Source organism: Phascolarctos cinereus, unplaced genomic scaffold (genome assembly GCF_003287225.1).
Source record: "Phascolarctos cinereus isolate Bilbo 61053 unplaced genomic scaffold, phaCin_HiC Scaffold_5;HRSCAF=322, whole genome shotgun sequence".
NCBI classification, from domain to species: Eukaryota; Metazoa; Chordata; class Mammalia; order Diprotodontia; family Phascolarctidae; genus Phascolarctos; species Phascolarctos cinereus.
Window position 1 is genome coordinate 16,378,246 of NW_027555958.1, and position 27,207 is coordinate 16,405,452.

At 43.8% G+C, this 27,207-nt stretch overlaps 1 protein-coding gene and 1 long non-coding RNA gene across 4 annotated transcripts in view; one reads left to right on the forward strand and one right to left on the reverse strand.

The window, feature by feature from the left end:
- The window catches only part of COL26A1 (collagen type XXVI alpha 1 chain), a 267,961-nt gene extending 255,403 nt beyond the window's left edge, over nucleotides 1–12,558 (reverse strand). For both annotated transcript variants that reach the window (XM_021005767.2, XM_021005766.2), the window contains exon 1: nucleotides 11,982–12,558. In XM_021005767.2, the coding sequence (XP_020861426.1) occupies nucleotides 11,982–12,445 (464 nt within the window). In that variant the 5' untranslated portion in view covers nucleotides 12,446–12,558. The remainder of the gene's footprint in view (nucleotides 1–11,981) is intronic.
- On the forward strand, nucleotides 11,150–26,116 carry LOC110221293 (uncharacterized). 2 transcript variants are annotated; one of them, XR_013486794.1, is made up of 3 exons: nucleotides 11,150–11,775; nucleotides 15,710–15,861; nucleotides 24,461–26,116. It is a non-coding gene; the product is annotated as an uncharacterized LOC110221293 (long non-coding RNA). The 2 variants fall into 2 exon arrangements; XR_013486793.1 differs by lacking the exon at nucleotides 11,150–11,775 and adding an exon at nucleotides 12,417–14,971.
- The last annotated feature ends 1,091 nt before the right edge of the window (nucleotides 26,117–27,207 follow it).

Here is a 27,207-nt window from a genome sequence, read left to right on the forward strand (position 1 = left end):
TTTAAGCCTTTGGGATTTTGTTAGAAACTTATTCCATAGGGTGGTCCTAGGATCTGGGCAGGGAGCTGAGAGACCATCAAGCAGAACCACTTTATTTTATAGATAAGGAAACTGAGGCTGAGAGAGTTACCAATATGATAAAGCACAGAACAGAGGTCTGAACCTTGACGTCCTCTGACTTGAAATCCAGGGCTCTCTCCATCAGACTGGGAGGCATCATTTCATGATTAACCTTTCATCCCCTCCTGTTAAGGCAGAGTGGTGTCCCAGCAACCTCTCCACAGAGCCTGTGGACTGAGGACGGGTCTCCAAAACAGGTCTGCACGGCAGGCCAGAGGGCAGCAGCTCAAAGGGAACAGAGAATCAGCAGAACACCAATATGCTGACACAGCGCCCTTCAATGATGACACTAAGCTTCCTCCCGAACAAAGCCATGACATGTGCTGGCAGAGTTTGGGAATGTTTACCTTAATGCTTATGGGCAGATCCTTGTAAAGCTGTGTTAACATGGAGTAATCCAGATTCAGGTGGAGATAGGGAGTAAAAGGGAAGTATTTTCTAAACTTGAATGAAAAACTTGGGGGGAAGGGGGAGGTTGCTCTCATTTTCATCACTAGCCACAGACAACGGAGAAGAGCCAAGCAGCCCAGGCTGCAGTCCAGCAGGATCAGATCACGACTTAAATGGAACCGCCTAGGATGAATGAGCCCTTGAGGCAGTCCTGTAGCCAAATAAATCATTGCAGACAGGGAAAGAGACACACACGATAGGCAGATAAGCCCTGCTACAGGAGAAAGAATGATAAAAATGCCAGATGTTGTTAGGGACTGGCAGAGACCCAGACCACCACTGGCAGGTAGGAAAGAAAGCATCATCTTCCTTGAGCGTGGGGACTGGCACTGAAAAATCAATCACTGCAAGCCATGGGTGCCCTCCAGCACCTGTGACCTCCTTGAGCTAGGAGCCTTAATGTGCAGGGGAGGGTAGGAGGGTCCGGCCTAGACCTCATGCCCCCTCCAAACTCCTCTTGTTCTCCCAGACCAGACAATGAAAACTGGATCCACCAGGGCTCCCTCCTGCTTCCAGAGGTGAACAAAGCCTTAAAGCCTCTCCTTTCCCCCAGGTCACACACATCTCATGCCCATTACCACTGCCCAGTCTCCCCAGCACAGATATGACAGGGAAGGCAGAGGGGAGGCACAATTCAATTCAGCAAATCTGTAAAGCCCCTACCATGTGGAAGACCTTGCCATGTGAAAGGGGATACAAAGGGGGAAATGATTCAATCCCTGTCCCCAAAAAGCTTAGAATCTCAGACAGTAGCTATGATATGGCAAGTACATAAATAGTCATAATGAAGAATTCCCTAAGGGCAAGAACAAATCCAAAGTAGCTTAAGAAAATTCCAGCTCTTGATCCCTGATTCTGGAGAGCCATTTGAAACTGTATCCAAAGGGCATACTCTTTGATCCAGCAGTACCACTACTAGGTCAGTATCCCAAAGAGATTTTTTTAAAAAGGGAAAAGGACTTATTTGTACAAAAATATTTATAGTAGTTCTTTTTGTGGTGGCCAAGAACTGGAAATTGAGGGAATGCCCTTCAATTGGGGAATGACTGAACAAGGTGTGGTATATGAATGTAATAGAGTAATATTGTGTTATGAGAAATGAGGAGCAGGCAGATTTCAGAAAAACCTGGATTTACAGGAACTGATGCTGAGTGGAGTGAGCAGAACCAGCAGAACACTGTACACAGTAACAGCAACATTGTGCAATGATCAACTGTGAATGACTTAGCTATTCTCAGCAATACAATGATCCAAGGCAATGCCAAAGGACTCATGATGGGAAACGCTCTCCATATCCAGAGAAAGATCAAAGCACATGATTTTCACTTTCTTTATTTTTTCATGGCTTTTTTTTTCCTTTTGGTCTGTTTCTTCTCTCACAACAGTACTAATATGGAAATATGTTTTATATGATTTTATATTTATATATGTATATGTAAAACCTATCTCAAATTGCTTACCACTATCTTGGTAAGGGGGTAGGTGAAGGAGGGAGAGAAAAATTTGGAACTCAAAATTTTGTAAAAAGAATGTTAAAAATTGTCTTTACATGTAATTGGAAAAAATAAAATGCCATTTTTTAAAAAAAGGAAATTTCAGTTCTGGCAGATTCTATCGTGCTGGAAGATTATGCGCTAGGTCAGCTACTAGATAATTAATTACTTGGGCCACGGCAACCCACAAAATAAAGTAATCACCTTCATGGAGGAGGCAGCATTTAAGTTGTGTCTTAAAGAAAGAAGGAAAAAAGAACGAAGAGATTTCAAGAGGTGAAAAAGAGAACAGAGGACATTTTAGGCAAGGAAGGCAAACATAAACACATGGAGATGAGAGAGTACAGAACAAAGAAAAGGGAAGGAGATAGCTTTGTGGTTCATTTTGGCTGGAGCAAAGAGTATGAAGGGGAAAAAAAGAATGCATGATACAAGGCAGAAAAGGCACATTAAATTCCGATATGGAAAGCCTTTTTGTGGTTGTAGCTCATCCTTAATTTACAGAGACCAATGACATCATGTGATATCATGACTTGCCCATGAATTTAATTTATGTGAGGTGGAGCTACACAAAGTCGTCAGCCACACTCTCTCCCGGAGCCATTGAAGTCCAGTGGCAGGACCAAAGCCACGATGACTGGCAATGGCCGGCATGCAGGGGATGACCTTGGCATCTTCCATGTCTGACCAAGCTCTAAGTGCTCCACAGCACCTGCTTCTGCTGCCTTCATGGCGGTTGGAACAAATTCTTCTTTTCTACCCACTCCACCAGGGGAAGTCTTCACATGCCCCTAACTCACTGACGGGTTACCCTCAACCTGGTTTAGCCCATTTGCGGAGACAGTTTTACCAGCATGTGGGCACTGTGCATGCTTCTTGAAGCCACAGGTGAGATGCTGGATACCAAAGGTAAAAAGGACTCAGCAAAGCCCTCACACCAGAGGTGCTAGTCCTCCCTTAACACCCCATATACCTCATGGTTATGGGGCAAGAGGAAGAGGATGAAGCAGTGGAGCCCAGGGAGGACTGAATAGGTAGAGGCTGGGTAAAGAGTAATATCACAGAAGCCTAAAGAGCATCAAGAGACAGTTGGTCAATAGCTCCAAATGCTGCAGAAAAGCCAAGAGGCCAAGTGCTAAGGAAAGGCCATTTCAATTAGTAAGGTCACTGATAAGCTTCTAAAAAGCAGTATCACTAGAATGGCTGGAAACAAAGACAGGCTGCAAGGAGTGACGGGAGAAAATGGCCAGCAAGTAGAGTCAGAAAACTAGTCTTCCTAGAAACGTATCACTGAAGGGGAAAAGGGCTATATACAGTCAAAGGAGGAAGGGATTCAGGTTGTTCAGGAGTTGGGAGTTTGCTTGGTGTTTAGACTAAGGAGATCTATCCTTGTTTGTGAAAGGGAAAGGGAAGAAAGGGAAAGGAAAAGGAGGAAGAAGGGCAGGAGGAGAAAGGAAGAGTGGCAGAAGGAAGGAGGGAAAGGGAATGATTGATAGTGTAAGGTCCAGGAAGGGAGATGGATGGGGACTGGGTCAAGAGCATAAGTTAAGGAGTTAGCCTTAGCAAGGCCACCTCATCAGAGAGGATGGCTTATACAGAAAGAATCTTGGAGGCCTCCATCTTCTCAGTAAAATAAAAGATGCGTGGAAAGGAGGAGAGTTGGAGAGACTGAGTTTGGAACCCAAGGCCAAGTGAGACCAGAGGGAAAGGAAAGACTGCAAATAAACAGGGTTGGCATTTCCAACTGAGTTAAAGCTCTTGACTTTCTGTCTTCATGCTCAGAGTGCATATCAGCAAACATTAACGCTGGTTGCGACAAAAGGAAATTATTTAAAACCACAACAGGCTGGCAAAGGGCCCGAGGAAGTGATGGTGGGCTTCCTAAAAGCCAACTAGGACTTGGTTGCTCTGCCCGTGGACGAGCTGGTTTCCCCCCAAGATTAGCAAGTTTGGTCCTCCTCCTTAGGGGAGGGCCCCTCAGGCCAGTTCACTGAAATCCTGCATGGAAATAACTCTGGGCCCCAAGAGGAGTTCCTTCCCCAAGAAGCCTTTATCAATCACCCCCATGCTACAGTGATCACTCTCTTGTCTGTGCCTCTCAGAAGGTCATTGATAAACAACAGAAGACAATGGATGGTATCCCCACTGTAGTGGAAGCCCCTCACAAGTGGGGCCTATGATTCCTTGTACTCGTCTCTCAGGCACCTAGCACATAGTAGTTGTTCAATAAATGTGTCAGTTGATCTCTTCTTAAAATGTGCATATTGTGTCTGTCTTCCTTGACAGTTAAGTGCTGGAGGACAAGTAAGTCTGTTTCCACCACAGCGCTTAGTACGCAGGGTTTTACATATAGCATGTACTCATAAACATGTGTTAATCAACCGAAAGAGAGCAGCCATGCAAATTGCCTGAGACACATCAAGAATGAGGTAAAGGAAGAGAGCCAGCACTCTCTTCTCCATCCCTACCCTAAGTATTCCTCAAGATGGCTGGTCACATGAACAAAGAAAGTATTATGGTCTACTTTCTTCTCATCCTGAGTATCACAATATTCATGCAGATTCACTGGTTTCAAGGTGGTCTCTTTAAAGGCCCCCAAAGGAAACTTCTCGGGTTTGGTTTCGGGGAGGTGAGAAGGAAGATTGGGTCAGGAAGGTTTTGGACTCCTAAATGTTCAAAGATGAGAAATGGATGAAGCATACGCATTTCCACAAGATAGTCGACAAAGATCCCTGGACACTTTGCACTGACATTCTCAAACATCCAGTCACAGTCGGTGCTTCTCGCTCCCTTCCTCTGCTCCGGGCACAACTGGGTGGTATCCAGCTCACATCAAACACGTCAGACCTTCTGTGTCTTTAATGAAGTGGTGGGCTAGCTTGGCACGAGAGAAATCTCCAATTTGTATATTCTTCCTGCCTAAAGAATTGGTACTCTGGGAATGGATTTTAAAATAATAGAAAGGGGGTACAGAAAAAGTCCGGTGATTTGGAAACTGCTGCATTTATTTAGGGCTTCCTAAGACTTCTGCAAGAAATGTTCTCTTTTTCCATCCCACACCTAGGTCAAATCCCTTAAACTACAGAACCCCTATGGTACCTTTAAAGTGACTCAAAAAAGTTACCCAGGAAGAGCAGGCAGTGAGTACAGCAAAGAAGTACATAAGTGCTGCTTATCAGACCCAAGCCTTTTTTTTTTTTTTGGCTAGGCAATGGGGTTAAGTGATTTGCCCAGGGTCACACAGCTGGTAAGTGTTATGTGTCTGAGGCCAGATTTGAACTCAGGTCCTCCTGAATCCAGGGCCGATGCTCTATCCACTGTGCCACCTAGCTGCCCCCTTTTTTTTTTTCAGCTTTTCATAGGAAAAATATCACAGGGCCGTGAAAAGACCCCTGGATTTGAAACTTAAAGTGCCATATAAATTCTATCAATCTCCATTTTTATATTTATATATATGTGTATATATAAATATACACATATGTATAAGTACATACATGTACATGTACCTACATACACGTTTACATTCAATGGCCTTGGATAAACCATCTTACCATTCCTGGCCTCAGTTTCCTCATCTATAAAATAAGGGAGCTAGACTAGTTTTCATCTAGCTCCAAGTCTGTGATTCCACTATGACCCCTTCGGTGTTCAGCTTTACGCTCAGGTATGAGGCTGCTGCCTAGGTTTCTCAGAAGTAACAGGGTTTGCCACGAAAACTGAAATGCAGTCTGCCAGAAATTAGATTTAGACTAATACCTCATGCCACATATCAAGACAAGCTTCAAAGAATACATGACTTAGATATAAAAAACCACATCATAAAATATTTAGAAGAACAAGGGAGAAATTTTCTTTTGGCTCTATGGAGAGGGAAAAAGTTCATGACTAAACAAAGACACAGAAGAACACAAGACAAAATGGATGATTTTAATTATGTAAAATTTAAAAGTTTTTGCACAAACAAAACCAATGCAAGTAAAATTAGAAGCAAAACAGTTAACTAAGGAAAAAAATATTTGCAGCAAGATTCTGATAAATGTCTCATTTCCAGTACATATAAGGAATGGATTTAAATTTATAAGAAAAAAAAACCAGTTCCCCACCTGATAAATGGTCAAAGCTTATAAACAGGAAATTCTTAAAGTAAGAAACCCAAGCTTTCAACAGCTACATGGAAATAAAAAATGCTTCAAATTCCTAATAATTAGAGAAATGAAAATTAAAACAACTCTGAAGAGTCTAAAACAATTGTCTCATGCTCCCTAGATTGACAAAAATAATGAAAAAATGTCAATTATTGAAGGAGCTACTAGAAAACATATAAATTATTGTAATCCTACTGGAATTACAAATTGGTCAGGTCATTCTGGAAAGCAGTTTGGAACTATGCCCCAAAAGTTACTAAACTGTGCATGCTTGTTGGACCCAGTAATACATCTGGTAGGCCTAAACTCCCAAAGAGAAAAAAGAAAGAGGATAATAGATATACAAAAATATCTATAGATGCTCTTTTCGTAGTGGTTAAAGAACTAGAAACAAAGGGGGTGCCCATTAATTGGGGAACAGCAGAGTACATTATGGTACATGAATGTGATAGAATACAATTGTGCCTTATGGATGATGAAAAGGATGGTTTCAGAGAAACTTGAGAAAAGCTGTATGAACTGAGGCAGAGTAAAGCGAGTAGAACCAGGAGAACAAATCACATAATAACAACAATATTATCAAGTCAAAGAACTCTCTGGTCAGTATACTGACAAACCATATTGTGAAGGAGGTAATGAAGCAGAATAAGACAGACATTTGTGAACATGGACAAAGTAGGAAATGGCTTTGCTCGACTTTGCATATTTATAACAAGGTTTTATTTTTCTTTTCTACTGGGGAGTAAGAAGGAGAGAAAGTCAATGCTTATTAATTGAAAATTTAAAAAAATTTTTTAAACTATGAAAAGAAACATCTCCAATATTTTGACAGGTCCATAATTTTATCAGTACTCCCTCCAGCAAACAGTCCAGATTGAGGCCCATCCATGCTTTCTATACCTTGTAATTCTTGTTCAGTGCCCTCTGTAATTCCTCCATTCAGGAGCTACCCAACACCAGAGACCTTCCTATACATAATGGGTTCTTAACTGGGTACTGTGAACTTTTAAAATATATTTTGATAATGACATTTCAATATAATTTGTTTCCCTTGTAATACTATGTGTTTTATTTTATGCATTGAAAAACATGATTCCGGAGAGGAATCCAAAGACTCCAACAGATGACTAGAGGGGTCCATGACATAAAAAAGGTTATGAACCCCTTCTCTAGATATTTTTAATATTTCTCAGATAACAGTGCAACATTCAGTCTGTCTGTTCCTTGAATTGCTGCATGATAGAGGCTGGCGTTCTTTTCTTATCACACATGTCCCTTGACAACACCTTTTATTCCAACTTCCTATACTAAGCTATTATCATTGATGATGTCTCATACAACCTACTAACAACATCCATGTATCTTTCCACTGTGGTATTAGAACACAAGTACTTTAGTCATTAACATAACATGCAGGACTTTCTTTTCAAACTTAAGAACTATTAAAATGACTGAGTGAGCAAGCTAATCAACACTTATTTGCTCACTATATGCAAAGTCTAGTACACCTGGGCACTACGGGGAGACATAGAGGGGAAAAGGCCAGGTCTAGGCCTGCCCTCAAGAAATCTGCATTCCAGTTAGGAAGTAAGATAAGGGATAGGATATGATTTAGTGGCACTTAAAAGAATATAAAAACAAACACCAATTTTAAAAAGGCCAACAGAATTTCCAGATTTTAGGGAAATACTTTCTGAAAAGATCAGATGGCTTTAGGGAAAGTTTTCTGAGGAAGACTGGTTTTAAAAGAGGTTGTTGTTGTTTATAGTGTCCAAGTCTTCGTGACCCATGGACCATCATTGTTCACAGGGTTTTCTTGGCAAAGATACTAGAGTGGTTTACCATTTCCTACTCCAACTCATTTTACAGAGTTTACATTTTACTGAGGCATACGGGATTAAGAGACTTGCCCAGGGTCACATGGTTAGTTTGGATTTGAACCCATAAAGATGAGTCTTCGTGATTCTAAGCTCAGTGCTCATGCACTCCACCACCTAGTTGTCTTACCTCTCACTTGTACCTACAATGCCAAGTGCCTCCCAACTGATCTCCCTGACTAGTCACTTCCCTGGAGACAATCCATCTTCTACACAGTTGCAAAGGTAGAGCAAAGATCTGACCTTGTCACTCGCCTTTTCAAACTCCAGGAGCTTCAAATACAAACTCTGCCATGTTCAGTCTTGAAAATCTTCCCAACTGGGCTGCAACCTGACTTTCTGACCTTTTTAGACCTTCTCCCCATAATGCACACTTTGCTTTGCTATCTCTTATCTCAGAGTCTTTGTCCAGGCTGTCCCCACTGCCTACCTGGAATATACTTGCTCTTTATCTTCATCTCTTAGAGTCTTTAATTTCCTTCAAAACTCAGCTAACATGTCACTTCCTATACCAAACTTTTTCCTGATTTCCCAGCTGCTAAAACTCTCCCCCCCAAAAAATTGTCCTATATTTGTTTTGTATATATTTATAACTGCATGTGTTATTTCCTCCTATAGAATGTTTCATTTTGGGGTTTATATCTTCAGTGCCTACATGACATATGCTTAAATATGTATATGTGGAATGTGCTTAATAAGTTTTTGTTAATTGATTACTAATGAGAAATGAGGCCAGCAAAATGGGAAAGGTCTACTTGGTAGACAGCCTCAAAGCCAACACAGAGGAAATTAGATTTGGTATAATAAGTAACTAAAGACTCATGAAGCAAGAGAATGGAACGAAAGATAAAGATAAGGAGGCAAAAATCCACAGGACTGCAGGTCACAAAGCCAATCCTTCCAAAAGGCATTCTGAATGAAATGTCCAGTCTCTGAATTCCTGAACACTACTATGTGGTACCAAACTTCTAACAGCAGTTTTCAAAGGGAGGAAAACCCCAAACTGTCATATTTCCAAGCAATTCAGAAATGAAACCACATGGACCCTTAGAACCTAATCTTCACCTCAAATTAACGTCATTTTCTTTATATGCTCTTGGCATCAATACTGATTAAATGTCCGTCCATCTCACCTTGCCCATCAGATTATAAAGTCTTTTCAGGAGCAAGGACTATGTCGAATCTGGATTTTTAAATTCTATAACACCCAATCACATCCCTAAAATGTGATTTTAATGATGACATCAACGATGGGGAAGGACAAGGCTACAAGACGGCTCTCTATTTCTAAAGAAGGTTTTGTAACATAATTTGGGTCACTTGCTCAGCTAAGGTCTGCTTCTCTCATTTACTCAGTAAATTAGAGATATTATGCTTTTTAAATAAAATATTACAGATCCCTCCTCCAAATATCAAAATTCTTTATGCCTTCAAAACAATGTTCATACATCGCTCTGCCTTCCATTCTTCTGTCAATAAAAGTTTATCAAGCATACTCTGTAAAGGGTGAACTCCAGTTTACAAACCAGATTTATTATGACTTGGTACTCTCGAGCCATTCTGTATTAACACTAGAAGACTTTGAGATCAATTTGGACATGTCTCTTGGCTCCTGGGTGACAGTGACAGCCTCAGTCATATATGAGGCAGGCCACAGATGGTCAGTCCCAGTTTTTCCCCAGCATATCACACTACTCTGCATTCCCTGGGTCAGAGGTTTCAAGGCTGCCCTCTTCCACACAAACTGGAAAAAGAGAACATGAGCTATTTTCAACAATCAGATCTGTTAAGGAAAGCAAATCAAAAAGACTCATTTGATAAGGACTTCCTTTAATATGCTGGGCTTCCCACCAGGATTTTCACTCTGGAAGGTCAGGGGGCTGGGAAATGGGAAAGATGCAGTTTAGCATCTCCAAGTAAGTGCAGTTAAAGAAATGAAGAGGGAGTGGGGTAGGGGTGGGAAGTGTCTAGTATTACTAGACCAAACATTCCTCAAACCTTATTTTTCTGTGGGGGAAGGGAATACTCATGATTCCTCATTTTATACTCCTGCAACATAATATGTGGTGCCATCCATCCACATGCTGGGAATCTGAACAGGGATAACAAAGGCTGGTTGATTTTATGCAGTAACAAGAGACTCAGAACGGCTGTCAGATGCGTCCCAAGCAACGCTTAACATATTATGGCTCTACCTTACGTGAACATTTAAATCCTTTCTGAATTTATTTTTCATCCTGTTCCATCTTGGAGTCAAGTTCTTCACGCTTACTATCTACCATGCAAAGCTTGGCATGCCACCCTCTCATTTGTCATCCTCAGAATCCTAGATGACCGAGTTTTAAGGGGCTCTCTCCTCTTCTAACTTTTGAAATTTGACAAACAAATCCAAGTTCGTCATCAGCTTTTGATCTCCACTCAGGAGGAGTTGGATTAAATGACCTCTAAGGTCCCTTCCACTTCAGAATCTATATGATCCGGTGATCCCAAGCCATTCCCCCTCTCTAGGCCTCAGTTTCCTTCCCTGGAAAATGACTGGGCCAAACTGGCTGGCCTCTGAGGTCCCTTCTAGCTCTTTATCTACAAGGTTTTCCAAGCTGAGGGAGTCTCTATTTTCTCCTACTTTGTCCTCATAAGGAAGCATCAGCATTTGATAGGCATATGGTATGTGTTTGCTTATAAAGTATTTGTGGCATTACTATAATTCCTAGGGCTAGCACATCATTTTGAGTAATCACCAGTGTCTTATAAATGTTAAATAATTGTTGAGGGGGGAGGGAGGGGGAGGGGGAGTTTGGAGAACTGAAAACTATCACCTCTCCAGAAGGTTCTCTGTCTATATACTGTCAGAATGATATGTTGCCATAAAGGCCACAGTTCCCCAAGTGTTCAGGCACAGATTTCCTGATTCTAAGGCCTTGCATAGAAAGGGGGGGGAAATTCCATTGTTTTAATAAGGATTCCAGCTATCTTTAGAAAGGATCTAAGCCGGGCAGGGGAGAGGATTCTAGCTTTTGGCTTCCTGAGGAAAGGGGGGGAAGGCCCCACTCCAGGGTATGCCTCAAGATTAGAAGGGAGTTCGTAAGTTTCCTCGCGTCTTTTCTAAGGAATGCTACAGGTAAACCACGGCCTAAAAATTGCCTTCTAAAGAGGTACCCACTAGTGTTGGCTATGCACATGGCACGCGCTCCCCCTCGTGGACAACGAAATTGGACAGAGAAGCGCAGCGAGCCGAGGCGAGGACCTTGTTTCCAGATCGTGTTCTTCCCTAGACAGCATTAGCCTCTGGCAGGCTGTTTCTAAAAGAAAATTCTCAGGTGACAGAATTCGCACCTGTTGCGCATTTCACTGGGCACCCAAGGCCCTGCGTGAAGACAACCCGGCTTCCCCAGCTCGTCCCCAGGAGAGCCTGGGGAAATCGGCCGAGATCAGCAGGTCAGCATCTGTGCCTCCTTCACTGACCAGCGTTTCCTGGTCTGAGAATGGCCTTCATTCTTCTCCCTCCCCTAGCCTCAGTTTCCTCCTCTGTAAAGTGAGGGAGTATGGATTCAGTGAGCTCCGAGGTCGCCTCCAGCCAGAGCGCTCTGCTCCTGGGGTCTTCCCCAACAAGAACCCCTGCCTCTCTTTCCCGGAGAGCGCTCAGGCAGCCCCGCGATGCCCATTGCCTGGGTCCGAGGGCTGGTTCCCAAGGTACGCCTGCCTCCTTCCTACTGGTGGGGTCTAAATTCCACGGCGTGTCAACGACGCGGGGGTAAATGGACTAAAAGGTGCCTGGGAAGGTGGGAGGAAAGCAGGGAGACAGGGGAGCAGTCCAGCCCCGGAAAGGTGCCGCAGCCGCGGCGCTCTGGCCGCCCCCAAGCCCGGACAGGGGCAGTGCTCTCCCCCAGCCCACTCACCGGCGGTTCGCGTAGCCGCTGCCCGGAGGTGCGGGGCCGTGCTCCTGGTAGTTGTGCTGCAGGGCTGCGGACTGGTACGGGTAAAGGAAGCCGGTGCCCACAGTACAGCCGTAGAGGCAGCACGCCCAGGGGAGGAAGAGGGCAGCTTCATCGCGGGCAGGGAGCCGGTGTCCCGCACGAATCAGCCTGCCCACTAAAGACTCGCCCCTCGGCGCCCCGCTCCGCTGAACTGGGGAGACATGGGGAGCCTCGGAGACCTGGGGAGGGAGTGGGGGGCGACGATCCGGCGGGGTACGAGGACGAGCGGCTCGGCGCCTCTGGGCCACGGGTCTCGACTCCAGGCAGAGATGCCCGACGCTGTTCTGAGTGCCCACGCGGCCGGGATCGGGCTCCGGACCCGCCTTTTCAAATTCGGGGAGGTGGGCTGCGCTCAGTCCGTCAAAAGGGGCGTGGGGTTTCTCCATTAACCCTCGGAGGCCCGGGAGCCAGCGGTGCGCAGGTGGGCGGGGACCCCGGAGGGAGGCGGCCCCACTACCACATGCCTCAGCGGCTCCCTTCTGACCCCGTGCGCTCCAGACTAGCTTGGCAAAGGGGCCGCACCCCGGATTTCTCCCCAACCTCGTAGATAAAGAGCTAGAAGGGACCTTAGAGGCCAGCCAGTCCGGCCCAGTCATTTTCCAGGCAGGGAAACTGAGGCCTAGAGAGAGGGAACGGCTTAGAATCACGGAATCACATAGATTCCGGGCTGGAAGGACCGTAGAAGTCATTTAGTCCTACTCCCTCATTTTCCAGGTGTGGAAATTAAGCCCAGAGCAGGGAACGACTTTCCCAAAGTCACACCGAGCCACAAATTGAACTCGGGTCCTCTATCTCTATCGCCATTTGGAGGAGGTCCTTCTCTCCTACATTTTACTCTTTTTTAGCTGGTGCTCTTGGAATGTCCCGGAGCAAACCTCAAGCACCCCCTCCTTCACACAGAGTGGAATCTAAGGCCGGGAACACGCAGGTGACTTTTACCCAGTTACTCAGAGTTTGCAACCCCATGGCAACAAAAGCCTGGTCTTCGACTCCTACCAGGCAGGGCGAATTCCACTTTAGGTCTCCACTGGCGGAGGTAGAAGGAGTGGAGTACTGGGCCCTGAAGAGGTAGGAATTTCCTTCTGTTTTAGCCCTCCCCCCTTTTACCCAGGACTTCCCTTGAGAGCTGAGAGTTGGACACACTCCTGTCCTGCCCCAGAGCCAGACTTTTTGTGATTAAACGCAAGGTGTGCAGTAGATGGAAGTAAGAAAACAGCCGCTAGGAAAAGAGCTGTAGGGTCTCATGTTCTGCCCTTGGCCTGACAGATCAACCTGGGATTTGGGGGGATCACAGGCCTAGAGACAGAGAGGCCCTCCAAGGCGGTCCACTCCACTTTGTTCTTTTTATGAAGCCCCAAGCCCGTCGGTGTAGGACTCCTTATTGGTGGAGGGCGAGGGGCAGGGTGGGAGGTGTGACGCAGTCCTCTTCCGGACTCTCCAAGCTTCAAAACTTCGTGACTCCAAGCTTTGCCACTTCTGGCTTCCAGAGGGAAGATGGAAGAGGTCAGCCCACTTCTGGTTACTGAAGGAAAAGACTGGGAAAACATCATGTCCTTATTCCCAGTTTGCTACATGAGAGACCAGGGCAAGTTTTCTACTTGAGGGAGACCTAGGATGCCCTGTCTTGGTTGAGCCGAGGCATCTTGCTCCAAATGGCGAGTTCCTTCACTCAGTATTGACCGACATGTAGCCTACTGTGTAGATCTCCAAGTTCTCTTTTGCTATCTGTCTAAATCAGTTTCTTTGCTATTCACTATGTTCGTGGAACTGGTATTTAATGGGTAAGGTGTCAAGCCTTAGCTATAGAACTTGGAGTCCTTCTTTTTCCCCAAAATAATAAAACTATCAGAAGTTTGCTGGAACCAGTCATATGCCCTAGACTAATAGTATTAAAAGGAGCAGGTAGATAAGCTTCTATTTCAGTAACCCCTCTTTGAGGGAGAGCAGAACGGCCTCCAGCCCCAACTTTCTCCTTCCCCTCCTGGAAGGACTGAAAATCTCCCTTATTGAAGGAGGAGAGAAGAGGCCAGAGATGTCTCTTCTGCCTCCCTCTGAGCCCTTGCCACAAGAGGGCCTCTCGACATGTGCGGGGCCCATGAGGGGAAGGCTCTCTCTCCCCTATACTTGGGATTGTCCCCTACACAGAGATGAGGAAAGACACTTTATGCCCAGAGATTCCAACTACTTGCCCAGAGTCACACAGGTAGTTAGTGACAGAGGCCAGGTCCTCCAAGGAATGGTGATCAATCTGCTGGATTCCACCCTATACTCTTCCTCCAAACATTTTCAATCTCTACGTGGGTATTTTTTTTTTTTGCTTTTAGGCAATTGGGGTTAAGTGACTTGCCCAAGGTCACACAGCTAGTAAGTGTCAAGTGTTGGGACTGAGGCCGGATTTGAACTCAGGTCCTCCTGACTTCAGGGCCGGTGCTCTATCCACTGCGCCACCTAGCTGCCCCTCCTACCTGGGTATTTTAAAAATGTAACAGCAAACTTCATTGCATGTTAATTCTTCATCTAATCATAGATACTATGCTTGATAACCTGCAATAGGGCCTCCAGCCTTTGAAGGCCCAAGAGATTTGGAGCAGACGTGGTAGATCACGGGAGCATTTTAAGTGCCTTCCCCCAGGTGCATGTGAACTGTGCCCCTTCTGGCTGTTGGCCAAGCCCCAATAAATGAGGGATTAATTCTCCCGAAGTAATTTTGTATGAATTAAGGTTTCCACTTTTCCTTGTTTTGTTTGCCTAGTAAGATCAGCTAACTGAGAAGTGGCATTACATTGTAGTGTAACAAATAGGAAGGGAACAGGAGGTTAGCTGCCATCCCAGACTCCTTTTTTCCTATGCCATCAATTCTTCCTGAGCCAGAGGAACAGAGCAGTTGAAGAAAGGCAAGGATGATGCAGACGGTATGTATGCAGTGGGCCCCAACCTCACCCCACCCCACCCACTCCACCTCCATCCCCACCGTCCATGCCCTCACCCTCTGCCTATGCCACCCATAAGCCTCACACCGAGGAGCCACTCCATCACTCAAGGGCCAATGAATGCTAGCCCTGTCCTATCAAAGAGGACACTGGGAGTCTGGCAGAGCGAGGGCAGAGTCACTCTCCCAAACTCTCCTTCAGTAAACAGTCACTGATTTTGTGAGCTGCTCACACACACACACACACACACACACACACACACAGAGTCAGGCTCAGTGGTGCCAAGGGAGCTGCCCATGACTGTCCCCAGGGTTTGGATCCTTGCCTCCCACAGAAGCTCCTGGCTGCATCCTCACCACCTTTAATTTCATTCAAGCTTGCATTTTAGTCTAAAATCATTATACTCACATGGAATCACAGCAGCCAATGGAAAGAGTGGATCCCCTGGGCTCCTCTCACTCCATTTAACAAATCACTTATTCCTCTTTGAGTCTCCATTTCCCTGTCAGAGAACTGAGAAAAATAACATGCTCCATACATACCCATGTCATCATGTTGGTAGAAAAAATGACATAGACATGTGGAGGGTTTGAAAGTGCTTTGACAAAAAGGTTCTTCTAAGTATAAAGTATATTGGTTGAGAAAGGAAAATGCCAAATATCCAGGAGCCCTAGCATCAGTGATAATTCTATATCTCTGTCTCTTTGTTTTGATTTGTAGGGTGCTGGCAAATGGGTCTTGAAACTTTCCAGCTGATAAGAAAAGCTGGAGCATCCTATTCAGTCGACAAAAAACCAGAGATTAGCTTTTGCTGAAGTCAGCATCAAGATTCATTGAACAGAGAAGTAAATACTCACCAAGTTGAAGCCAAGGTAAACATTGACCTTCTAGCATAATAAATTCTCCTGGTAATCTAAAACAGAAGTCCCTCCCCCCTCCCCTCTCGGGATTGCCCTGTGCAGCACGATTCAGTAACACCACTGGCTAGGGGGGCAAAAAAGGGAGGAATGGGCATTTGGTCAGAACCCTTCCCCCCAGACCCTCTCGCCCCCTTCACGATGCCCCAACTCCTATCATGGATCAGAGGTCACAGCAAAATCTCTCAACAGTAAAAGAAAAAAGAGTTGAACAACTTAAAGGATTTTTGTTCTAATGGAATGTGTCCCAAGCTTTCTTTCCTTGAGCAGGGGATATGGTACATGTACAGTCTGGTTCTCAAGTTTTGCTCCTTTAGCTGGACACAAAAGCCCTGAGTGATTTTCTCATTATGTCCCCAAGTGCACCAAAGCTTAAGTGCTTCTCAGAACTACACTAGTGAATTTTACATGCAGCACCAGCCCAGGATGCAGCTTCATTAGTTTTACCTGCCCTGGCAGTCAAACTTGATGTTTGCCACAACAAGGCAGTATTTCAAACAGTGGAAGTTTGAGAAGAAAATTGTGTACACACACACACACTCTTTCTGTAGAATAGATAAAAGGGGGAGAGGGGAGGGGCACACTGTGAACTGTTAATGGTTGACTTGGGAGACTTACTTGGGGGCTTCACATCAGAGAGGAGCCTTTTGGACCTCAGGTTCCTAACACGAGCACTACTCTTTTCTCTCCCTTTCCCTCTTGCCCACCTCCCTCCCACGCTCACTCTCTTTTCCTCCCTCCTTTCCTCCTTCTTCTCCCCCTCAATCTCTTTCTCTCTGTTCCTCTGCTTTTGACTGTCTGTCTTTGTTCCAATCTCTCTATCCTCTCTCTCTTCCTCCTTCTCTCATTCAATCTCTCTTTATCTCTGCCTGTGACTCTCTGTGGCTCTTTCACTCCTCTCTAGCTCTCTTTTACTCACTCCCCCTCTTTCTTCCTCTCTTCCTCCTCCCTTCTTCTTCTCCTCCTCCTTCTCCTTCATTTCTCTCTGTCTCTCTCCCTCTCTCTCTGTCTCTGTCTGTCTGTCTGTCTGTCTCTCTCTGTCTCTCTCTCTCTGTCTCTCTCTCTCTGTCTCTCTCTCTCTCTGTCTCTGTCTCTCTCTCTCTCTCTCTCTCTCTCTCTCTCTCTCTCTCTCTCTCTCTCTCTCTCTCTCTCTCTCTCTCTCTCTCTCTCTCTCTCCCACATACTCCAAGTGGCAGGAGCTCTCAGACTCTAGCATTCTCATGAGAGCATAGCTGTTTGCCCATGCTGTTTCCCTTTAGTATCCCCTTCAGGGCTGGCATCCCTGGTTTTGCCTTTCTGTATAACCCTGGCACACTCAATCTGTCTGACACTGAATGCCACTTTCCTTACCAGGTGTCACTCTGCCTTCTCCTGGTTTTTGATGTGTCTTTATCTCCAGCACCTAGAACAATGCCTTACACAAAGGAGATGCTTAATAAATGCTTGTTAGGTTTTTTTAAGTTGAAAAAATTGTCAAAGATGACCAAAAATGAGAATACTCAAAGCTGAGGGGTTGTAGGAAGATGGGCACACCAATGGCTGAAGCTGGAGTTGTGAACTGGTCCAGCCATGGTAGAAAGCAATTTAAAATTCTGCAAAGAAAGTGATTCAGATGCCCACAGTATTGGACCAGAGATCCCTCTGCGAGGCATATACCCGAAGGAGACAGTGATGAAAATAAAGGCCCTACATGCACAGAAAGAAAGATTGCTGGCGGTAATTTTTGTGGTGGCAAAGAAGTGGAAACAAAATAGATGCTATCCATTGGGAAATATCTGAATAAACTGTGGTACATGAATGCAACGGAATATTGCTGAATCATAAGAAATTATGAACGTGAAGAATTCAGGGAAACATGGGAAGACTTTTATGTGAAAAAGCAAACCCAGAAAATAATATTCACAATTGTAATAGTAATGGAAATGGGAAGGACAACAGCAACTAAAACTGCACCGAGCTTGTCCCCAGAGAAGAGCTGTGAGAAGGTGGCTCTCTCTTCTTTGCAGAGGTGAAGATTATAGGTATGAAACCTGCAGATAACCAGAGCTTTTCTTCCTTTTTTTTATTCTTTGTTAGGAGGAATAGCTGTCTAAGGACTATGAGGAGGGACGTACTGGAAAATGTAGGTAATGCAAAAAGAAAATATATCAGTGAAACTTATCTTAAGAAAACAAAAAAGGGCTGAAGACCAATGAAGTAGAGATCCTAAAGCTAAATATCATGCCACGTCCAAAATGGACAACCCTACTGAGACAAGGAACGGTTTATCCATTTATTCATGTAGTTATGGTGAAACCAGCACTTTTCCAAGTACTTAAAAATGAATGACTTGATAATGAATTGTACAGGGGGAGAAAGTTATATAATAAAGAAGAGTTAAATAGAAGAAGGATACCAGAATTATAAGCAGGTTTAGAGATCCAAGATGGAGGCAAAAGGGCAGTTAAATGGTAGGTCTAGCCAAAAACTCACCCACTGTATCCACAAGTTATCCCACATCCAATAGGATAAAATATTGTAATATCTTGACCTTTCTACTACAGTTTATATATCAAAAGCTGGCAGGTCCTTTTCTAATTGGTAAAGATTTCTTATTACCAGCATACGTATAGAAATAGGGACCATGCGTATGAGCGCTGCAGACCACTAGAATGTTGCCGGTGCCAGCTACCCAGAAGTGACCATTCTGAAGTTTCTGGGATTCAAATATGTAGGTTTTAAGAGAGACAAATTAGTTTGCACAAGTGGACTAAATTAAAGGGCAAAATCCCAAAACCTTAAGTACTGAATTCCGTAGGTCACTCAATCTTGTGAACATCCCAAATGTAAAACTAGATGACATATCACAAAATAATCTGCCTCATCTAGGCAGAAGCAATGCGAAGTAGCAGCAGCACCAGACGTCTCCTTTCCACTGGTTCTCAGAGACTAACCTATCTGCCTTCATGATAAAAGAAAGGGTCCCAAACACAGCATGTCCCACATTCATTACTGTAGCCCTGTCTCTTCTTCAGGCCCACACCTGCACCTCTGTTATATATGCCTTGACATGTTTCATAGCCACCTCTGTGGACAGTAGTGGTGGAACTGCCTTTCACATCCTGTAATTAAGTAAAAATGGTTGTCAAAGGTGAAAAAGTAAAGTATGTTTTATGGTGAGTAAAGTTGATATTCATATAGGATGGGAGAAAAAAATTCACTACCTATTTCTGGATTTTTTTCTCTGATTTCTATAACCTAAAATTTAAAGTACACAAGGACTTTATGAAACCCTTCATGTACGTAGATTCTAGCATACAATGGCCACACCAGCTATATTAAATACTCATCAATAAACTTGGTCCGTAGATTGCCATAGCCAAAAAGCTCATCATTAAGAAATAAACCTCTCCATACTTGGCTGGGCTGGTCCTCAGAAAGCAAACATAATTGATTACAGGGATCATTATTAGTACTTGAAAGTGGATCACTATATATGTAATTATCTTATAAATCTCAGGCAACTAACACTGCTATCAGTGGTCACTATGGTAGTCTTATCTAAGTAAAACAACTTGGCCAGGGTTCTCACATCTGTTGTTGAAAAAGGATGTGCTTTTCTGAACAATGCGGTTGCAGAAAGGAGAAAACATACTTCCTACAGGCTTTCCCCTGGACCACATCAGTGTGTTTTCATGTTGATACTAGGATACAGCAGAAAGAAAACAACAGTGTTGTTTCACTTGATAAAACCTTACAGCAATTTAGTATTATGAAATGTTCGTTTGAAGTTAAAACAACTTCTAGATAAGCCTTCCATTTAGAAGGGGAAAAGAGATAAAGCTATCTCAATGGAACAGGGATTTGTTTTAGTCATTGATTAAGAAAGAGAAAGTCCACTGAAGTTACCTTTGATTGATAAACTGCATGGCTGTAGAATTAAAGATTTGAGGTGATATCCATGGTAAAATGAGTTAGCAAAGTGTGAAGATTATGAAACTAACTATTAGGAAAGAGGCTTGGGTTTGTATCTAACACTGCATCATATCAATGGATTTGTGACTGCCTCAGTGTGGGTATTCCCTTCATCAGTGCAGACCATCTAGCTATGTCTTCTTTTCCTGTGATCTCCCCAGTAGTATATCGGGTAGATAGTATATCTCCTAAAAGACCTTCCTTTAAGACAGGCCTGTGTGTCCTGGATCCCTATAGCAATTTGGTGAAGCCTATGGCAATTAGGTGATCCTGGACCTGGAGCACTGGACCTGGAGTCAGGATGCTCTGAGTTCAAATCTAGACTCAGACACTGATTAGCAAAGGTGGTGATGGACCTCTTCTCTGAATATTCTTTTTAAATTCATAAAATTAAATATTCAAGATTACCAATGGAACCAATTATATTGAAATAAAATGTAATTTTTCCTATCTAAGTTCAGGGACTCTGAAATCTATCCATATTCCCCTGCATGGCATCAGGGAGGTTGGGGGATCTCTGATCTCCAGACCCCAAGTCAAGAATTCTTTCCTTGGGCTTTTTACATTAAATGTGTCTGTCTTTTATCCGTTATTCTTTCTATATGACTAGCTCATCTCCTTTTGGGCCTACAGAAGCAAAACAAGTGGTCATTTTGGTCAGATAACCAGTCAATTCCATGTTGAAAAAACCATTAAACCATTTGTTTTAAAGCACTTCCTAGTTGTCTAGTTAAATGATACCATTGGCTGAACTACACAGACACAATCTGGGGCTCGGTACCCAAAAGCAATCCTCTGGAGGGCACAAAAAGCCCTCAGGATGGGCCACATGTATCCTTCATATAGAAGGTACCCTCAGTGACATGTCCCTGGCCTTCGTGGGCCTTGCTAGGCCAACTATTTACTGAACCTCATGAAAGTCCCCTCAAAAGCCAAGACTTTGCAGGCCGACAGCAGAAAAAGGAGAAGAGCGCAGCCAAGCTCCCTACAGACTCCCAGCAGTTCCCTGGCTGCCAGTCCCTGTGCCCGCTACCTCTGATGTCCACGAGTTCTGCACGGAGGAAGCAGATTTAGATCTGAAAAGCAGGTACATTGTAAAACACCTGCCTAGCGGGTAGAACAGGTAGAAGACATACCTGGGAAAGAGGGCCTTAACTTTTACAGGGAAAATAAACTAAGAAAAGCTTATGTAGGGACAAAAAGAAAACAGCTCCGTGCCTATACATCTTTGCAAAATGATCAGGACGAGAGAACAGTGTGCTTATTTCTATCTTATCCAGCCGTACCCCCTATAAAGTTGTCCTGACCAGAGCTTCACAGTATCTTCATCAATACCAAAGCCCGCCTTAAAGCTACAAACCCATACCAGGAACATCAGGCAGCTGATCTCATTCCTAACATTGGTCCCTTGCATCTAAGGGCCCCCTGTGGCGCCCAGAGTAATGCTTTGGTGAAACCAGTGTTAGGTGGAGCGTGCCTGTATTATTGTGTGCCTGTTTATGTGTGTGACTCTTTCCCTCCAGCTAGAATGCCAACTCTTGGGCAAGGCCTGATTAGTTCTATAAATGAATGAATGAATCAGTAAATGTCTCCGGATGCTCTCCCATTTCATCTCTGATTCTTAGTAATCCCTGGCTTCCTTTACTGCTCAGCTCAAGCACCACTCCCCTCGGTGGGCTCCCCTTGCCCCCGACCCCCAGCCCAGCTCCTAGTGCCTGCTCTTCTGGAGGCATCTTCCATCTTGCGTCTGGAACAGATCTCATTATGTATAGGTGTGTCCTCTGTTAGAGTGGGAACTCCTACAGCAGGTTCCCCACCCCTGGCCTAAAGAGTAAGGAGTGATTTGTTTTGCTTTTTCTTTGTATTCCCAGCACTTTGCGTGGCACCTGGGACACTGTGAGAACTTCATAAATATTGATTGATTGATTGATTGATGAATTGGCTGGTCAAATTCATTTATATGAAGCAGCCTATCTCTTCATCCCCAATCTGGGCCTTTCTTCAGTATTTTTGGGGGTCTCCTTTAGCAAGCTGTTGACTTGTTTTTCATGATTTTCTTGCATCACTCTCCTTTCTCTTCCCAGTTTTTCCTCTGCTTCTCTTACTTGCTTCTCAAAATCCCTTTTGAGCTCTTCTAAGGCCTGGGACGGATTCATATTTTTCTTGGAGGCTTTGGATATGGGAGCTTTGACTTTGTTGTCTTCTGGTTGTACGTTTTGATATTCTTTGTCACCAAAGTAAGATAATATAGTCTGACTCTTTTTGTGAGGTTTGTTCACGATCCCAGCCAATTACTTGAGTTTTAAACTCTTTGTTAAGGTGAGAGTCTCCTTCCAATGTGGAGACTTCAGGGGTTTGTATAGCTGTTTTCAGAGATACTTGTAGGGACCTGCAAATTTGCAGTTCTTCCAAGGTGGTATGATAAGGGGCAAGGTGTTTACTCTTTTCCTGGCCTTAGCTCTGGTCTTTGAGTGACTGGCCACAAGCAGTCTTTTCTCTCTTGGAACCGTGAGGAGGGTTTCCTCTCTACCACCACTTCAAGCTCCACCACGCCAGTGCTCCTCCTCACCCCAGGACTGCCACCTAGAACTGTGACCCAGATCCAAGCAGGGGCAAAGCAAGAGATTCCTGCCTCAGCACCAACAAAGGGATCCCTGCAGTCCCCCTCTGATCAGCCACTTGATTCCCCCTCAGTCAGTGGGCCAGAAGCTCAGGACGCAGCCACCACCCCGGCGCCCGTGCTCTGCGCTCCGTGCTCTGGAGCTGGCTCTGACCTAGCTCCTCTCTCAGCACTACAGAAACAGACTTTTCCCACTGACCTCCTAAGTTGTCTTTGGCGTTCGTGTATTGAGAAGTCTGGAAACCACCACAGCTGCCTGTGATTCATTCCTCTGAGGCCTGCTCCAGGTTCGCTGTGGCCTGCGTGCCCATGCCAAACTGCACTCTTCTACCTGCACGGTGCAATATGCCTTTCCGATCAACCATCCAGGTTGTCTTGGGCTGGAAATTTGTTTCACTTTGTCTTTTGTGGGATTCTGCTGCTTTAGAATTTGGTTAGAGCCATTTTTTTACAGGTATTTGGAGAGGTTTGTGGGAGAGCTCAAGCAAGTCACTGCTTTCACGCAGCCATCTTGGCTCCACCCCCGATCAGGGTCTTTCGATCAGGCCTGTATATGGCCTGGTTTTCTCCCACACCCCCTTCAACTTCCCCCATTTACTTCAGTCAGAATCTGGTGTTAATTTGAGAAAAGTTACAAGTACAACAACCCATGAGAAAGCATTCTAGAAGCATGGGCTTTTAGTGCTGTGAGGGAACCTTCAAAATTATTTACCCCACTAAGACCCAAGGAAGAGGTTAAATGATTTGCCCAGCAAATCACAGCCAAACTGGGACCAAGTGTCCTGATTCTCAGTGCAGCTGAGCCAAAATATGGAAAGTTTAGATTGTCCAATTCCAGTGCCAGTCAAGCCATTCTGACTTATCTGCATCCACAGTGCCGTCTAAAGAATGGCAAAAGGTAACCCATGTGGAAGAAGCATAGCGGGGCCCAGGGATCTCTACAGGTCTCCAAGCCCTTTGCAGGGGTCCATGAGGCCAAAGCTATATTCATAAAAATATTAAAGTATTTTCATTTCTAATATGGTAAATATTGATATATATAACCCACATGAATGAAAGCTCTTTGGGGGGGGGTCATTAATAATTTCTAAGACTGTAAAAGGGTCCCGTGATCAAAAAATTTGAGAACCACTGGTACAGTGAAAAGAGTCCTGAATTAAAAGTCAAGGAAACCTGGGTGTAAACCTGGTTCTATCACTGGCCTGCTGCGTAACCTTGAAGAAGTTGTTTTACCTCACTGAACCTCAACATCATCCTTAGTAAAATAAAGACTAAAATATATTTAAGGTTCCTTCCATCTTTTAATTTCTATTATTCTGTTTTGTAAGTTATTTACAGTAGATAGTGGTAAGATCATTATAACTAGGTAGACGTGATCTATGTTGATTAGCATCAATTTTAATTATCTCTTTGGAGTGTCTGAGGTCTAGTTCAAGTCCCAGTAGGGTACAATGGAAAGAGAACTGGTTCTGGCATCAAAGGGCCTGGGTTCAAGTCTTGCCCCCAATGTTTACTACCTGGTGACCTTGGGGAAGTAACTAAACCTTTCTAGACTCTCAGTTTCCTCATTTGAAAAATGAAGAAATTAGACTAAATGACCTCCGAGGAATCCTCTGGCCCTAAATTCATGATTCTATGGCATCGATTTTGCTTTGGCCCAAAGCAAAGGCTTAGTTAAGTGAACATTTCATCTAGATATTCAGAAAAGATCTATTTGCCATGCTTCTCCAATAAAGGCCTTCTCTAGACTAGATAAGAAATACAAATGACAACCAGTCAAACTCAAATGGCCACATTGGCTAAAGTAGATGACCAATATGGAGACCCCTTAAAAAGGTTTAGGGGCTTGTCTAGAAATAGGAAATTTGGCCACAACTCGTCTGGTCTCATTTGCCTCATTTATAAGTGAGAATAACGTATTGGCACGGTTTTCACTCAGCGATGGGCATCATCAATGTCAGTATCTTCTCTCCTCCACAGAGCTCTATCTTTCCCACATCTTCTGTAATCCTGCCTTGAGGCAGACATGGGAAAGCAGGTGAAGACTTCTCCCAGCCATGAAGATGGCTGACGCAGGAGCTGTGGCACACTCAGAGCTTGGTCAGACATTGAAGATGCCCAGGTCATCCCCTGCACCCTGGGCCACCACCAGTCGTCTTGACTCTGGTCCTTCCACTGGACTTCAGTGACTCTGAAGGAGTAAGGCTGATAACTTTATGCAGCTCTGCTTTGCTTAAATCCAATTCACACACAAGTCAAGACATCAGCCCATGATGTCACCGGTCGTCTTCAAAAGCAAAGGACGAACAACAAACAATAATCCTGGCTAAAAACATTCTTGTTCCCTGCTTCACTGGTTCTCTTCGCATGGTAACTTTTTCCATATGAAGACTATGGAGTGCATAAAACAGTTTAGCCAGAACTCTCCCGTTTAGTTTTCACATGCTCCTAATTTTCAAATTAAGTTCTCTTGTTTTCATAGTTTTCATAAAGAAACAATTTGATTAATCCCCTTCCACATTTCAAAAACTCTCAGTTGGGTCACTGGAAGATCCCTTTCAAATAAGAGGTTGCCAAACTTCCTCAGCCTTTCTTCACAACTTACAGATGAAGGGAGTGATTTTATCTTCCTTCTTGATGTCTTGTTTCCTCAGGGACAATCCTGTTCTTCCAACAATAAACAGTGCCAAGTACAGGGTATTCGATGAGGTCTTACCAATGTCCCGTGTAATGGTCATATCGCATCTTTTGATTTATAGTCTGTTCCTCTGGTAATGTAGCCCAGCATCCTGTTCAACTTTCTCACTACATCTGTGCATTAGACTGAAAGCTTTGGGGGGGGGCACTTAAAGAAACATTTTCCAGACATATTAATCCACATTTATATGCATTTACCCTTTGCAGAGCAAGATATTTAACAAAAGTCATATTACATGTGATTGCACTGTGTAGTATAATCAAATCACTTCCTGGCTCATTCTTTGGTATAATTTGTAATGATCTTAAAGTCTTACTTTCTAACAGTATCCAGATCTCTCATGCAAATGAAGAAAAGCTGACCTACAGGGCTATGCTAGAAATAAGGCTTATGACTATGCGTACCTAATACTTTTTCTTTTGAATAGAATTGACCCCTAGTTTGGGGTTTTTTTTCTTTTTTCCCCTTCAAGCAACTAGTCATTTGAGTTGACTCAGTCAGTTGGTAGGCACCACGGATACAAAGTCCAAAGAGGCCTGTATCTCCAAAGACAGTAAGCACATGAATGTTACTCCAGGTCCTGAACTGCTATCAGATGGTTTACAGAGGGATGGAGGAAGGCAAAAGCAGGGAAATAGAACTTTGCAAGTTGGAACGGTTGACTCCCTTTCTCCTGATGAAAGTAACAGGAAACCCAAGTTCTGCTCTCCATTCTGTCATGCACAGACATGACTTCCAGGCTCTCTTCAGTGAGGATAACCATACTCCCTCTACAAGCTGCTACAAAGATTGATTAGATAATGGTTGCAAAGTCTTTTGAAGACAAGTGCTGTAGAAACACCCTGTGTTTATAATGATCTGTTTTTCCATTAATTTTAGCATGGTTGACCGGACCATCATCTAATCTGCTCAGTGTATGTGAGCAGCTGACTCCAAAAGGGTTGTTTTTCTAACTTGTAGGTGAGAGCTTTGTTTATCCAAATGTTTCTCTTAATGATATTCCATAATATATGCTGAATCACCCATTACTTTTCCAAACCCTTGCAAGGCACACCTTCCTGTAGCCTTGAAATGCAGACAAAAAATTAAAAGATTTTTAAAATACACAAAAAATAGGTCCATGAAACTTTTATATAAAATGTGTTTTTGATAGAAAAGAGATCAGCAATACGTTTTTAAAGACCAGTCAATCAATCAAGTATACACTAAGCACTAATTATGTGCCAGGAGCAGGAGACACAAAGAAAAAGCAAAAATAGTTTCTGCCCTCAGGGAGCTTACATTCTAATGGGGAGAAATGATGTATAAATACATAAGTATATACAAGATACATATAAAGTAAATGAAAGGCAGCAAGTCTCAGTTGTGGTATGGCAGGGAGTGGCATAGTGGATAGAGTGCCAGGCCTGGAGTCAGGAAGACCTGAGGTCAAGTCTGACCTCAGATACCTACTAAGCTGTGTGACCAGGGCAATTCACTTCACTCTGTTTGCCTCAATTCCTCATCTGTCAAATGAACTGGAGAAGGAAATGGCCAACCACTCCAGCATCTTTTCCAAGAAAACCCCAAGGGGGTCATGAAGAGTAGGAATGACTCCTAGGAACATTATTTTTATATCTAAGTCTGAACATAAAAATTGAACAGATATATAGATGTATATGTGAATATTGCCATATCTTTATATACAGATGTAACTCAGTAGATGCATAATCACATGCATCTACATCTTTTAAGGAAGTGATACATCCTAGAACTTAATGGAATATTTCAGATTTAAATATTTCTTTTCCCAGCCAAGAGACATCAGTTTGGAAACGTTTTAAGTTAGTTTTGGGAGCTATAGAGGAAAGTTGGTATATAAGTGTCAGGGTGTTATAATAATAAATTTATATTTAATTAAGAAAAATATCCCTCACCAAAGAAAAACTGTTAGAAAGGAGCTTAAACTACACCGTGAACTTTAATCCAAAACAGCTGGTAAGACTACCATACATTTTTGAAAGCCTCCTTTTTCAGAATGTCTCATTCC